At 43.3% G+C, this 16,782-nt stretch overlaps 1 protein-coding gene across 1 annotated transcript in view; it reads left to right on the plus strand.

Moving 5' to 3' along the window:
• LOC145416099 (cholesterol transporter ABCA5-like) overlaps positions 1-16,782 on the plus strand; it is a 107,445-nt gene that overhangs the window by 53,329 nt on the left and 37,334 nt on the right. Inside the window, exons 17-23 of the mRNA XM_080285190.1 lie at positions 215-356; positions 1,513-1,627; positions 3,904-4,000; positions 8,347-8,489; positions 11,749-11,888; positions 13,636-13,867; positions 14,223-14,425. Coding sequence (XP_080141316.1) covers positions 215-356; positions 1,513-1,627; positions 3,904-4,000; positions 8,347-8,489; positions 11,749-11,888; positions 13,636-13,867; positions 14,223-14,425 — 1,072 coding nt within the window. The remainder of the gene's footprint in view (positions 1-214; positions 357-1,512; positions 1,628-3,903; positions 4,001-8,346; positions 8,490-11,748; positions 11,889-13,635; positions 13,868-14,222; positions 14,426-16,782) is intronic.

Raw genomic sequence — 16,782 nt, forward strand, 5'->3', positions numbered from 1 at the left:
CACACACACACACACACACACACACACACCAGCAGAGACATTGCTATTTGAGGGAGAGTGATGTGAGTTGGAGGGAGGGCAGCTTGATGATGGAGGACAAGGTGACAGGGAGGTGATTTTTTTGTAGCCTCATTTGAGATTAAGGCATGTGGCTCTAGATAGGTAGATCCCAGAAATATAACAATGACTGCCAGTACAAAATATGGTGGTTTAGGTTTCAGTCTGGATATCTATGAGGGCCAGATCACCGCCATATTGGGCCACAATGGAGCCGGCAAAACTACCTTGTTCAACGTTCTGACCGGCATGACATCGCTGACTGAAGGCGCAGCATCAGTCTTTGGCATGGATATTAGGTGAGTGGTTTGGATGCCATTGGTGAATTATAGGATCTGAATTCCACAATATATCATAGAAAATTGCCTATTGATGGTACATTGATAGCAGTAATAGGAATAGGAAAGTGAGCCTGGAAGTAAAAAAGTTACAGCATGATAGTATTGCAGTCCTCACTTTTACTTATGGAACTGAAGCTTGGACCTCATTGGAAGGATGCAGATCAAGAGTGAAAGCAGTGGCAATGAGGTATTTATAGAGGCACATTTGGAGTTACATAGAGAGATAGGCCGACAAATGAGGAAGTAGTGTTGTGATGTGGATGTGGTTGTGATTGACAATGCTAAGAGAAAAGTCTTTGAAATGGTTTGGTTATGTGGAGAGTTTGGAGTATGAGAGACTAGCTAGAAGAGTATATGTGAGTGAGGAGGAGGGAGAAACCAAGGATGAGACAGAGGAATGGAGTGGAGAAATAAACTAGAGAAGAGGTGTGGGTTGGAGGGAGGGTAGCCGATGGGAGAGGACTAGGTGACTTGGAGGTAATTTGTTTGTGGCCACCCCTTATGGGATTAAAGCATTTAGCAGCCATGATGGAAGTTGCATCCCCAGGATCATCTGAATGTAAACCCAATGGGCTGCAAGTGAGAGTTGCTCTCCTTCTGCAGTCCATCATCCTCCTTTTGGCAGATAGGGAAGGAATGGAGGAATATTGTTAATCTGGGTAGTTCCACTGCCACCAAGTTAAGGTGTCGATCCAGCACTGGTTTGCCAATTTCCCATGATTTACAGTAGCAGGTGTATGAAAAAGTTGTGGTATGGAACCCAACTATGACAGAAGGACTTTCTGTATCAGACTATCTCTATATCTTTCTGTGTGTTGGCCAGATTCTGTTTATTTTATTCCTGTTCAATTCTCTTTTTGTATGTTTCTTTCCCCTTTCTCTCCAGTTCCATTCCAATTCCCTTCTGTTCCTATATCTTCCTTTCTGCCTTCTCCCCAATCCCATTCCTCTCTTCCTTTTTCCCCTCTCTCCTATTCACATTCATCTTTCTTAAATTTGTATGTCTCTTGTTTCCTCCCCTCTCTCCATCCATGTCACTCGGATACACTCTCCTATAGGATCAATCTCTCATTCTGTGTCTGTGTGTTTACTGATGTTTTTGCTACCTTGACAGTGACCCCAATGACCTGACGGAACTGCGGCGCATCACAGGCGTCTGTCCACAGCACGATGTTGTCTTCATGAAACTCACTCCACTGGAACACCTCCGCTACTTTGCTCAGATTAGGGTGAGTTTGAAACTGAATTTTTCTTTGCCTCGTAGCTGACGTGATAGGTGAGTGGTTAACGTTGATAGCTACTAAGTGGCCAGCCCAAAATACCACCTAGGGCAGGTAACTTTGATAACTTGGGTGATGCTCTGACCTTGTATCCTATGGTTGAGGGTGAATAACCCACTACAGGCTATAAGACCAAAGTTATGAATTTGACCACTTTGGTTTAGTGCGTCATGACATCCGCCTCCACCTCTACCTTTTATTCACACTAGTCCTTTCAGCCATAAGATATTTGTTATTGACTTGTTCCTGTTTTTATCACATAATCTTATTCAGCTTGAGAGAGACTTTCTGAACTGGAAGGGTTAGATCTTACCTTCATTAACCTCTTTTCTATGAGAGTGTTCTACTCAGGTGGTGAAAATTATCAAATAGCAGTAGGAATAAAATAAAAAAAAAGATGTATTTGTGGTGAAGAGGTTAACCCCTACAGACTGCATTTTTGTAAAGTTATGTTCCACCCGAGCCTCAATTCAAGGTCGAATTTTCAACTTTTACCAAGGAAAAAAAGATTTTCTTACAGATTTCAAGAGCATGAATTTGCACACGTGAAAATGCCAGTCTCAGTCCCCCAGGCCTGATGGTTACCACAAAATTGCCCGTCAATATAAAAGTGCCCCCTTGCATTAAGAGAGACAACAAAATATCAGCAGAAACCTAATTTTTTACTAGAGAACCGTACCAGAGTCAATGATATCAATGTAAAATATGTTTCTGTTGCTGAAACTAGGTGCAGGAGTTAGTATGAGAGTTAAAAAAAGAAAAAAAGGAAAAGAAAATGGTGAGCGTAGACACACAGACCAATCATGGCAGGGAAATTACCGCGTCATACTGGAGACAAAGGATAAGGAGGGAGGGAGGTGGAGGTGGGGTTGGGGATCTCTGGTGGGGGTGAGGGGGATGAGTCACACTCCCAATGTGGGGGAGGTGGTGTGAGGGGTATTATGGTGGGAGGAAACACGCACAAAGCAGTCATAGCAGGGAAATTGCCACATCATTTGATATAAAGGGAGGGTGGAAGGAGGTGGAGGGGGGGCTCAGGGGGGGGGAGTGGCATGAGACATCCCCCCATACAATGTAGATGTGATATTGGTGAGTAGTTTGGGTGGGAGGGGACAGAGTGGACCGTATCCAATCAGCCAGAGGTAGGTGGAGAGGTGGCTGGGGGAGGGGGGGGCCCCCTCAGAGACCAGGTGAGGGGGCAGGATCTTCCTCCCCACCACCTCTTCTAGTTCTGATTGGGTAGGAGCCATTTACATTATTAAAGGGGCTGGCTTAGTGCTCGGTAGTTTTTGACAGACCGTCAGTCATAGGACTTTACATGGCAAACCTGCAAGCTGATAATCGTCAGTCACAGTACTTTAAGGGCTAAAACGGTAATAGACAGTCCCATATCACCCCATGCAAGGTGTGGGGTCCTGGTGACAAACAGACTCATGACCAGTCCTTCTTATAACTCAGATTTTGAAGTGTAGAAAGAACAAGAGACCTGGAAATATTCTACACTCCTTTTCCTTCTCTATCCTACAAAAAAACAAAAAATCACATGTGACAGTTCTCTCTGTATTATTAACATTAGTGTTTGTAGAAAAGATAAGAGACAAGATTCTACACCTTCTTTGTCCTTCTTGCAAGTCAATCTGATTGCAGAAAGTATATTATGGTACACTAATCTAGAATATGTCAAGGTAAATTGTTGATGTGGTCCCAGGCTCGGTTCCCATGTGAACCCAGTGACTGCAGGGTTCAGTTGCCCTTCTCTTGCAGTAATTTCAGGGGACAGGGAAGTAACTGGAAATCATTTGTACAAGCAAGCAGTTGAGCTCCCAAGTTATACTGATGCAGTCACATGAAAGTGCCCCTCTGTAGCTCTGTAATGGTAAATGACAGACTTAATCACCAGGTGGAATAACATGACTGATTGCCTTCCCTGTAAAAAGAACACTTCCATGTCCACAACTACTTTTGTTGATGGGTGGGGCTAGCTTTCCTGCTTTTCTGTCCTTGCCTGTGACTCATAGGTTGTGGTAGTTACATTAGTTATAGCCTACCCTACAAAAAGCTGCCCCTAAAGGACTGATAGGTTTGCTACTGCTTGCTTTCCTTTACATTCTTTTGTGTCCGTTTACTGTATGTTTGGTGACTTAGTGATACTGGCAGTGAATGGTTTTGTGCATCATAGTGATGCTGGTGATAACACTGCCACTAATGATGATGATGTATAACAGGGAGTGCAGGCAGACAAACTGGATGAAGTGGTAGAACAAACCCTGAAGGAGGTGGATCTGTACAGTAAAAGAAACTCCCTTGCCATGGATCTGTCAGGTATGTCATATGCAACCTTAGTATCTATCTGTCTATCTATTGCCAGACGCCATAATCCAGTAAGGGGTGGCCATTTGACTTTGAGTTATTTGTTTTACGGGGAGGGGCACTAACCCTCCACCAACCCACATGTTGACACGTAGGGAGCACGTATGGTTTGGTTATATGGTTCCACCCAGCGTTGTAAATGGTTTCTTGGCTTACAGGAAACCATTTGGCTTATCACTCAATATAAAGCTTCCTGTAAAGGAAAGAAAATAAGAAGTGACAAGAAAGATGGAAGAAATAGGAAGAGAGGAGGGCATGCACAGAAAAAGAATGATAAAGGCTAAGGAAGAAGTAGGCAGCACTACATCAAGTGAGTGGATGATGGTTGCCACCACCTACCACTAACTACCAGTAAAACCTTGATAAGCCATAATTTTAGAAAATGTTTGTTAATGACTGAGCAAAAAAAAAAAAAAATAACAACAACTTCATAATAAGTGGTTAGAGAGATAACTTTTTGTCAGAAATGATGCAGGTTCAGCTCCAAGCTTGGACAGGGAACAGTTTGATGATCTGAAGTTAGTTAAGACAGACTTTACTGATCTGCACAGGACCCATTGACGTGTCACAAAAACGCTGCCATTAATGCCATCGCATCCCTTGTGAATGGCACAACCTTAGCATGTTTCGATTTTGATGGTTAATAATTGTGCCGAAGCAGTGGCATATAGGACTACAAAGTCTCAGGGAACAGGCTTGTATACTTTTCTATCTATCTATCTATCTATTGCCAGACGCCTCAATCCCGTTTGGGGTGGCCACAAACAAATCGCCTCCAAGTCGCCCTGTCCCCTGCCATTTCACTGCCCTGCTCCCAACTCACACCCCCCTCTCTCATATACCTCTCCACCCCATCCCTCCATCTCATCCTCGGCCTCCCCCTCCCTCTTCCCCCCTCCACCTCACTCACATACACTCTCTTCGTCAGTCTCTCACCCTCCATCCTCTCCACGTGGCCAAACCACCTCAGTGTGTTCCTCATAACGCTTCCTATCACATCCACATCCACACCACAACGCTCCTTTATATCCTCATTCGTCAGCCTGTCTCTCCACGTGACTCCACAGGCTCCTCTTAAATAACTCATTTCCACTGCTCTCACTCTTGACTTGTGTCCTTCCAACAATGTCCAAGCTTCACTCCCGTACGTTAGAGTTGGTATCACAATACTGTCATGTAGTAACTTTTTCACTTCCATGCTCACTTCCCTGTTTCTTATCACTGCTTTCAAGGAACCAGCAACCTTTCTTCCCTGCTGTACCCTTTCAAGCACTTCACCCTCCAAACCTCCATCCTTACTCATCACACTACCCAAATACTTAAACGTACTCACATTTTCCAATTCCTCACCATCTAACCTCGCTGTACATTCACTAACTTCACCTCTCTCAAAGACCATCACTTTACTCTTCCCTACATTCACCTTTAGGTTCCGTTTCTTACACACTCTCTCAAACTCATCCACCAAGCCTTGCAGCTCCCCTTCGTCTTCACTCAACAACACAGTATCATCTGCAAACAACAGTACAGGGAGTTTCCAAACACTATCCTCTCTCACCAGGGCCACTCCAACATCCACTACCCTACCTTGTACCTCTTTTATTACCCCATCCATGTACAGATTGAACAACCATGGAGACATGACACATCCCTGTTTCAAACCAACTTTCAAAGAGAAAAATTCACTTAGTTCACCATCCACACGCACTGCAGCCTTCGCACCATCGTACATACTCTTCACAGCATTCAACAACTTCCCATCTACTCCATATATTCTTAACACTTTCCACAATCCTTGTCTATCCACCCTGTCATATGCTTTCTCCAAATCCATGAAAGCCGCATACAACTTCTTTCCCTTCTCTAGAAACTTTTCCACTAAAGATCTAAGAATGAATATCTGATCTACACAACCTCTTCCCTTCCTAAAGCCTCCCTGTTCTTCTCCAACTAATTTCTCTGTTCTTTCTCTAACTCTGTCTATAAGTATCCTACCATACACTTTTCCTATTATACTAAGAAGACAAATGCCCCTATGATTACCACACACTTCTTTTTTCCCTTTTCCTTTGTACAAGGGAATAATTATACCTGACTTCCAATCCTCCGGGACTCTACCTTCCTCCCAGGCCAATCTGCACATCTTCCACATCCATTCTACTACTATCTCTCCCCCATGCTTCAGCATTTCACCACACACTCCATCAATTCCTGGGGCTTTCCCTGATTTAACTTTCTTCATTGCTTCCACAACTTCTATCCTACTGATTTCTTCCTGTCTTCTCACCTCCCTCCTTCTCCCAGCCATTCCCCAGCCACTTATACTCGCATTACTTCCATCCTCTACGTTCAACAATTCCTTAAAGTGTTCTCTCCATCTGCTCACTTTTTCTGCCTTCTCCACTAGTAATCTACCATTTTTATCTTTCACTCCCCTGCTAACTTCACTTCCACCCTGTCTTACTCTTTTCACTTCTCTCCAGAACATTTTCTTACAGTCCCTCCACTTTACACTCAAATTCCTTCCAAATTCCTCATCCACTCTCTTCTTACTCTCTCTTACTAATCTTTTTCACCTCTCTTCCTTTCCACATATAACTCTCTCTTCCGCCTCTCAACTTCTTCCACGCCCCTATTTCTCACCCATTCATTGTATGCTTTCTTCTTTTGTGCCACAGCCTTTTTCACCTCTTCAGTCCACCACGCTGTTCCTTGCACCCCCCTCCGCCTTCTCTTCCTTCCACACACCACATCACATGCTGCACATATTTCTTCTGTAAATATCTTACACACACCTTCCACGTCTCCCATCTGCTCCAACTCATATTTGCCCAATCGTTCCTCCACTTCTCTTTTATACTCTGCCTTTATCTCATCCTCTTGTAACCTTTCCACTCTCCTTGCAACTACTCCTTCCTCTCGTCTTTCCCTTCTTCTATTCCTCCATCTCACTTGCATCCTAATTCTGGCCACCACCAAGTAGTGGTCAGAAAGTCCACTCCCCCAACCTCTATACACTCTTGCATCCTTTACACATCTTCGCATCCTTTCATCCACACACACATAATCAATCATTGCCTTCCTTTCATTCAGTTCACCACCCACCCTTCTCATCACTCGCCATGTATACCTGTGTATCATTTTATGCCTGAAGAGGGTATTGGCTATCACCAACCCCCTCCCAGCACAAATGTCCACTAACGCACTCCCATTCTCATCTATCTCGGCAGGCACACCCCACTCACCAACTATTCCATCCACCTTCATATTACCAACTTTGCCATTCATATCACCAATCAAAAACACTCTCTCATTCCTTCCAAACTTTTCCATGCACACTTCCACATTTGTCCAGAACTCTTCTCTCACTCTTCTAGCACGATCTTGCGTTGGCGCATACACACACACAATCGCCCACATTTGTATTCCAACTTTCAACTTTACCCACACAATCCTTGACCCAACTGATCCATACTGTCTTATTCTCTTCTTCCATCTTTTACTCACAACTATACACACTCCTTCCTTTGCCCTCTCATTCTCATCTACTCCTGCACATATACCCCATAGTTATAGGGGGAAAAAAAGTTACCAGTAGTAGATCGGCAACTAATAATGGATCAAGTTTATATGAACCCTTTTGCTGCAGTTGGTACACTGGTATTTTACTGTAGGCTGAACACACACAGTTTTATTCAGGTACCGGTAACAGATATTTGAGCGATACAAAAATTAATGACGTCAGTTTTCAACTCCCCTTACTACTGGAATATCTCTCATCTGAACAAAATTGTGTTGTTGCAGCATGAGTATTAGGTATTGTAGCCCCAGCTTCATCTCTGTGTGAACCCATTGGACTACAGTCCCATCTGCAGTCTTCCATCCTCCTTTCAGGAGACAGGGAGAATGTTAGGAGTATTTGTATAACTGAACAGTGAAACTGCCTAGTTATATCAGTGCCAACATGTGAAGGCGTCCCTATCCAGCGCTCTGTAACCTGAGTAAAATAATTTTATCCATACCTTTCCATAGAAGTGGAAGGATTAAAGGCAGACTATATTGTTTTCCACTTAACTTGGTTTAAAATTGCCGTTTCTCCATTGTGAATGCTGCATTGTGGCAATAGATTAACATCAGAAGATGATGCTAGTCATGAAGAGGTGATATGGAAAGGATGTACAGTAGAGCAATAGTGCTGCATTTTACCACTATTGGGCAGTGTGAAATAGGCAGAAAAAGGACAAAAGTCAGGGCCAGGTTAAGTTAAAATTATTATAACTGTATTTCCCAAACTGCAGGTGGTCAGAAGAGGAAGCTGTCTATTGGTATCGCTATAATTGGTGATCCGAAGATAATTTTCCTGGACGAGCCAACAGCAGGTGTGGATGCTTATTCTCGCAGGAAGCTGTGGGGCCTATTGAAGAACCGGAAAGAAGGCAAGGTAAGCATCTGACAGATCTATTATTAATAACTAGAGAATGAGAGATGGACTAGGAGAGTGTATGTGAGTGAAATGAAGGGGAGAGAGGGAGGGAGAGGTTGGGGATAGAGTGGAGGGATGGGGTTGAGAGATATGTGAATGAGGCTGGTGTGAGTGTGAAACAGTAGGGACTTTCGCGGAACAGGAAGGAAGGCAAGCTGAGTAACTGACCCGGTATTATTAAAACTTTGAGAAAGAGAGATTGAATAGGAGAGAGTATGTGAGTGAGATGAGGATGGAAAGGGAAAGGGGAGACCAAGGGGAAGGTGGTGGGAGGGAGTGGAGAGGTATGTGAATGAGAAAGGAAGGCAAGGTGAGCAACTGATCATCATCATCATCATCATTGTCGTCATCATAGTCATTAATAATCAGTCATCATCATCATCATCGTCATCAGCATCTGGACCTCCTTTCCCACCTTAGGGCAAGGAGAGGAGTAGCACATCCAGACAGCCTAAGTCTGCCCAGTCCAATGGGCCATGCTTCCATTCACTCATCGTTCAAGCCCCTGGAATCCTGGTTCTATCTGATACGCCATAAACTTTCACCATATTCCATTGCTTCACTTAAATATATCCGATACAGTCAATCTGGACACTGTCACATTAAAACGGGGTGCCAAATCCCTGATCATGCACTTCTCCATGCAACATTCATCCAGGCAGCTCGATCTCTTGTCAGTCCCCTAGCCTAACCGACTTCCATACCTCTTTTCCTCACACACTCATCCACCATATCTCTCCACCTTCTCCTTGGCCTACCTCGTCTCCCCCCTCCTTCAAATTCACTCAGATATACCTTTTTCACCACTCTCTTGTTATCTATTCTCTCCACATGACCATACCATCTCAGTACACTCTCTTCGATTCTGGTGTCCACCGACTTCCTCATTCCGCATCTTTCACAAATCACATTACAGTATTTCATATCCTATCCACCCTCTGTACTCCACATACATTCCTCAGCAGTCCCATCTCCACTGCACTTACTCCTGACTTTTCATGCCACACCATATTCTCACATTCCTGGTTAAAGTTGGCACTAACACTCCTTCATGTAAGCCTCGTGCAGCTGCAACACGCAAGCCTCTGTTTCTTATCAAGGCCTTCATAGCATCAACTACTTTTCTTCCTTGTGTCACTGTACTTTCCACTTCTTCTGCACATTTCCTCTCTTCTCTATCACTGTACCAAAGTTTTTGAACTCTCTTACCAGTTCCAGTCTCTCTCCGTTCACTGTAACATCACACTGGGATTCACCTTCTCTCTCAATAACCATCACTTTACTCTTTTTTACATTTACTCTCAAGGCATGATGCCCACAGACATTAACAGAATTCTGCAATGGTCTACCAAGTTCTTGTCTGGTATTTGCAAGTAGTACTGCATCATCAGCATACAACAAATTTGAGATATTCCGTCCATCACCATTCATTACCAATACCATCCCTCTCTGTATTACTCGTGTTTCTACTTCTCTTATCACCCCATTCATATATATATATTGAACAACCATGGGGACATCACACAACCTTGCTGCACGCCCACACCGATCATGAACCATTCACTTAGATTCCCAATTACCCATACACATCCTTCATTGTCATTATAAAAACTCTTGACAGCACCTAGCAGCTTACCATCTACACCGTATATGCACAGTACCTTCCACAATCCTTCTCTGTCCACTTTGTCGTATGCTTTTTCCAGATTCATGAATGCTATAAACACCTTATGGTCCTTCTCACTAGCCTTCGTCACTATCTGTTATTCCACAAATATTTGATCCATTGAGACTGAGGATGTGTTCTTATTTACAGGTAATCCATATTATATGTAAAGGATTTGTTCCAGGATATCACAACTTTCCCCATGCAACTCATCTGGTTCTGTCATTTAGAAGAAACTGGCAGTTCAGCTTTGTAGATGCAGTAGCAGTGGATAAGCACTTCTTTAGTTTTTAACCCTGCCTTGCTCATCACCTCATATGAGGCGATATACAGGCCACCCCTGACTGCGCTGATCACCTCATATGAGGCAATGGGTCTCTGCGTCATAATTTCAAGCACGAGGAAATGCCAGTGGTTTCCATGGGAACGTTGAGTCTCCCTCTGTGCCATCAGAGCTGTTGCCAATCCCTACCACACCGTAGTTGCCAAATACTGCATATTTAGTAATTCATTTCTCATTTGTAGCCCAGCAATGGCGGACTCATGCCTGTCTCTATCCTGCGGTGTTGGCAACTTGTCGCCGCCCTCACACGATCCCAAGAGGTGCAAATTACAAAAGATGAGGTTGATGAAAAGTTCGAGCTCAGAAACACTTGATCTGATGACAAAAAATCACTTCCTTGAAAGCAGTGATAAGAAACAAGGAAGTGAACATGGAAGTGAAAAGCTAGTACATGACAGTATTGTGATACCAACTCAAACATATGGAACTGAAGCTTGGACCTTGTTGGAGGGCCAGAAGTTGAGTGAGAGCAATGGAAATGAGTTATTTGAGAGGAGCCTGTGGAGTCACATGGAGAGACAGACTGACAAATGAGGAAGTGAACGAGCATTTTGGTGTGGATGTGGATGTGGTAGGAAGCGTTAGGAGAAACACACTGAGGTGGTTTGGACATGTGGAGAGGATGGAGAATGAGAGACTGATGAGGAGAGTGTATGTGAGAGAGGTGGTGGGAGGGGAAGAGGATGGGGGAGGTCAAGGATGAGATGGAAGGATGGAGTGGAGAGGGGGATGTGAGCTGAGAGCAGGGCAATGAAATAGCGGGGGACAGGGCGACATGGAGCTGATTAGTTTGTGGCCACCCCTTACAGGATTAATGTGTCTGGCAATAGAGAGATAGATTTTTTAAAAAAGAAAAAAAGAATATCCAAAAAGAATAACTCGGAGAAGGTAACCAGGTTGGTAAGAATTAGCGTGGCGGGGGTTAATGGCAAAATAAGATAGGCTGTTTATAGTACCTCACCCCCATTGGTAGGTGAGAGAGAGAGAGAGAGAGAAAAAAAGTCAGGGTGATTGTGATGACCATGATGAATTATAATGTTGTGATGCTGGTGGTGCGGTTGATTAATTGATTGATTACACTAAAAAGATTGTGTCAGTGTAACAACAGAGGTCATTGTGGTGATGCTGGTAATGGTGGTGTGTAATGACATTGATGATGATGATGATGATGACAATGATGAATAAGAGTCCCCCCTTCCACCCCCAAGGTAATCTTGCTGACAACTCACTTCATGGATGAGGCGGACATCTTGGCAGATCGCAAGGCCATCATGTCTCAGGGCAGACTACGGTGCTGTGGCACCTCACTCTTCCTCAAGAACAAGTTTGGCCTCGGATACCACCTCACGTATGTTGTTTTTATGCATTTCTGGCCTGTGTTTTGAGTGGTATAGGAGGCTTCATATCACCTCCTAGTGATTTATTAAGCCTACTACATCTTGTTATCTTCTTGTATGTTATGTCTTTTGCATATCAGCATAGATTTAGATTCAGTCTCCTCAATAACAGGTATGACCCATGTTGTCACTTCACATGTGTTCATATTTTTGCTTTAACCCTTTTACTGGTGCTGGAGAGGGATGTCTTACATGGTAACACCAATATACCTGGGTAGTTCCACTGCCTGATTATACTGTACATGCCTCCCTCAACTCTGACCTTCTGCCCAAAAAGAGGCCGGTGGACTGCTGGAGAAGGGCAATTCCAGCTGGCAGTGTACTAGGCTCAGGTTTCAAGTGAACCTGGGGCTACAACAGTACTACTAAGGGCCATATTCTAAGTGACATAGAGGCTTTTATAGTACCCCTTAGCTATTTATATGGATTCATTTCAGTACTGGGTATTTTCTTTTATATCATTGTGGTATATTAAGGTGTAATGTTCAGAATAAATCACTAAGAAAGAGGTGTTACAGAATTTCCAAAGCCTTAATTCATTTGACTACAGGGAGTTTCTTTGAGGTGAATACCTTGATTTCATTTTGCATAAATTGGTGTAAGATAAGAATATCTTTGTGCACGGCCAAGCATTTACTAGCATATGAAGATTGTTTGTTGCTGAATCAAATCAAATGGTGCCTTGTTGCCTCATAAGTATCCCCATATTGAGGGTGGCCATGGTACACCTGATGCTATCTCTGAACTGGAAGCTAAACCAAGTGCCTAAACCAGCTGATTACTTATCATTTACTGGAATCTGTTGGGAGAAAAGACATTCAGGATATGTAATAAGATTTGTAATTGTGCGAGTTTCATTTTGGACTTTGGCTCTGTTTACATGTGAGTAAATTTCCCTCCTTAACGTAATAATTGTGGCTAGTTACCAAGTTTGTAGCCAAGTTTCTCACTCACAGTAGTACCTCCCAGGGCTAATGGCAGCTGAAATAAGTTGCAAAGTAGGTAATGGATAAGTGGAGGATTAACCCTGAGCCTGGGTATCATCTCACTTGTATGTTGCAGTCCTCAGTATTAACCCCTCCAGCCAGTGAACTTTTTTTTTAGCAGTATTAGTGCTTTCTTTTTCTTTATATTTTGGACCCCATCTCACCCCATCCTTAGGTGGAAAAAAGAAGTCTGGATGATGATGGTGATGACAGTGATGATGGTGACAAGTGACATTGGTGGTGATGATGATGTGATAATTCAGACAAATCAGCTGTGGAAGTAGCTTTACTGTTCATTCAGCCCCTCACTTAAACTCGAAGATTTATGAGGGCCAAATGCTACTTTAAGTGAAACAGCTTTAAGTGAGACATGCTTCTGGCTCATGATAGAGGTTACAAGCACAAAACCATTCATATCTGATACCACAGCAGCCTTATAATGAATCACAAAACTTTAAGTAAAAAAGAAAAAAAAAAATTGTAGTCGATCAGGAGTGCGAATGGTAAGTGAATTTCTGGCCAGTTTCACTGTCGTACTCTATACTGTTAATTTGTTCTCCCTTTTCTGTGTGTTTTTCTCTTTCTTTGCTTTATGAACCCTGCCTCACCCTAATCTTATGTGGGAAAAAGAGGGCTGGATGATGAGGATGGTGGTGGTGATGATGCTGAGGAGGAGGGAGGGAGGATAATGACGACGTACCCATATCATCAGGTTGGTTGTGTCTGAGAGTGTGGTGCCAGAAACAATCACAGGAGAGCTACAGAAAACTATCACGGATGTCCAGATGGTTCGCTTCTACGGCAAAGAGATGTCGTTCCTCCTTCCCAGTAACTCGGCCACGCAGTTCCCAACGCTTTTCTCTCTACTGGACAAATATATCAGCAATCCAGACATCAACATTGGGATTGAAGGCTATGGGATTTCCATGACGACGCTTGAGGAGGTGGGTGTGGGTGAATGTTTTGCTCTTGTGTCACTTGGATATTTTCTTCTCTGTACTGCCTAGCTAGGGAAGGTTGTACTGTTGTTTGGTTAGTACTGTGTTTCAAAGTTTCGTTCCATTGTGAAGTGTGGTAGTTTGAGTTTTTTTTTGTGTGTGTGTATATGTGTGTGTGTGTGTGTGTGTGTGTGTGTGTGTATGTGTGCATATCATTGCACACACACACACACACACACACACAAACGTGCATACAAGATATAGCACTCTTTTACAACACACTGACTTTTCAAAAACTCTATATCTCTTTGTCATCATCACCACCACCATATCCATCTCACTCCATATAATCTTCCACAAGGTATTCCTGACCCTGAACGATGAGAATGAAGGCGGGGACCTGAAATCCATTGACAACCTTGGCCAGCAGATGATACAAGAACGATCCCCCTCGGCCTCTCCCATCCACCAGGCCTCCAGCGTCCAGCCAGCCATGGAGCAGAATGGGGTCGATACAAAGACTGCAGATGTGGCTGGGTTCGCTATTGATGCTGTGGAAGTAAAGTAAGGAAAAGATATAAAGTGGAGTAGAGTATGGATTAGATACAAATTGAAGTAAAGCTTGGAATAAATAAAAATTGAAGTAAAGTTAGGGATAGATTATAAATGAAATAATGTTGGGGAGAGAATGTAGATGAAGTGATGCTGGGGAGAGGTTTTAAATGAAATACTTGGGAGATTTGAAATGAAGTGATGTTGGGGAGAGATTTGAAATGAAGTGATGTTGGGGAGAGATATTAATTGATGTTGGGGAAAGATTTTAAATAAAATGATGTTGGGGAGAGATTTTGTATGAAGTGATGTTGGGGAGAGATTTAAAATTAAGTGATGTTGGGAGAGATTTTAAGTGAAGTGATGTTGGGGAGAGATTTTAAATGAAATGATGTTAGGGAGAGATTTTAAGTGAAGTGATCTTGGGGAGAGATTTAAAATTAAGTGATATTGGGGAAAGATTTTAAATGAAATAATGTTTGGGAGAGATTTTAAATGAAGTGATGTTAGGGAGAGATTATAAATGAAGTAATGTTGAGGAGAAATTTTAAGTGAAGTGATGTTAGGGAGAGATTTTAAATGATTAAATGTTGGGGAGAGATTTTAAATGAAGTAAGGTTGTGGAGAGATTTTAAATGAAGTAAGGTTGGGTGAGATTATAAATGAAGTGATGTTGGGAAAAGAGTTTAACCCTTTAAACGCGGCCGTGTACGGCCGATCCCCCCCCTTGTGGCGGGGTTGTAGCGGGGTCTGAGTACCTGTGGGAAAATATTTGCCAAAAATCAGAGATTAACCCTAGAACATTAAAATTTTTATGGCATATAGTACTTACATTCAGCTTTCTCCTGAGACAGGTGTTGAGCCTTCGTGGACTACCAAAGGACTTGTGGAGACTTGCAAAGTTGGGTAACAAAGTCTTCACTTTCACACCTCCAGCAACCCGGTTTCCCCTCTACCACAGCCTCAATCTGTCACAGTACACTTTATACAACAACGTACAGATAGTTTGGAATCCGTATTTGTACAATAAACACTGAAAATAAGGCTACAATCAACGGAGCCTACGACCGACATGCAGCACGTCGGCGATCTTCCCGTCACTGAACACACATTTCCCTTTTCACAGCTAAAAACACGTATACTACATTATTTTCCTTCATAGTACTTCCCAAAGGCTTGCTTGGCACTATTACGGCCCTAAAAATCGCTGTCACTGCCAGTATTGTGAAGCGGGAATGAGAAAGACCACCGCGGCGCGATTTTATTCTGCCTTACGGCAGGCACTTTATTCTCGCTCCTGTCGGCCACTCGCACTTCATTTCTATCGCTCGCTTTCACTCTAGCTGTCAGTTTAGTGCCTTATTCATCAGTGTCACTGTCATTAGTTATAAAAATAATATTTTCTACACAACAAATTGTCACTGTCAGAACATAGAATAGGAACATATGCTTTCAACTTCTTACACTGGATTGACTGTCACTCGCAATACTTATATTATTACTATGTACAATTATTTACACCAAAAAACACTGTCACTGTCAGTGCTTTTACAAGTACATACACTAATTTACACTCATCAGACTGTCACTGTCAGTACGTAAAAGAAAACTAAACACTAGTATCACTGTCACTCTCAGTATTATTTCCAAGAATCTTACCCTTATTTTCAATATCTAGTCAGGCTGTGGTAGTCAAAGAAACACGGGTAAGCACAGAGGGGAACTTTGCACTCTTTGCACTGCAAGGAGGTGCGCCTAAATGTTCTGTCTTGCCTGGTAGTGTGGCTGCACACATGACACCTCCTGAGTGCTTTTCCCCTCTTGGCAGTGGCAGGCAATGGCTCCAGGCGGTGTCGCTGAAGGTAGTCCTGGCACTGTAGGCAGTCTGGAGGTGTGTGTGAGTGGCGTCTGGGACCTGATGGCAGTACCTGCCCAAAACGCTGAAGCAGCCGGTACACACAAGTCTTAGAAAAATGCCGGAGAGAGTAGTTTGCTGGCTTCCTGTTCTTTTTCTTATACAGGATGAAGGCGTTCAGCATGCACATATCAAACAAGTGCAAGAACACCTTCCTGTACCAACGACGGTTCCTCCTCAGGCAGTCTATCTCTCCGATCATCATATCAGACTTGTCCACCAGCCGCATATTGACGTTGTAGTCAATCACAGCATCAGGCTTCATCACAGGATCGCCAGTCCTTCTGTTGACCTTCCCTGTGGCTTGCATTTCCCCCTTCTGAACTGTGGTGAGCACATTGACGATTCTCTTATCGTGCCACCTGATCGCCAGCATTTTGTCCGATTTTTTCAGGTGCACGTCTCCCCGCTTTGATCCTTCAGCCTCGGGGAAGGCAGGGTAGTGTGCCGTATT

Source organism: Coenobita brevimanus, chromosome 104 (assembly GCF_032717465.1).
Source record: "Coenobita brevimanus isolate Jiangsu-jjx chromosome 104, ASM3271746v2, whole genome shotgun sequence".
Taxonomy (NCBI): Eukaryota; Metazoa; Arthropoda; class Malacostraca; order Decapoda; family Coenobitidae; genus Coenobita; species Coenobita brevimanus.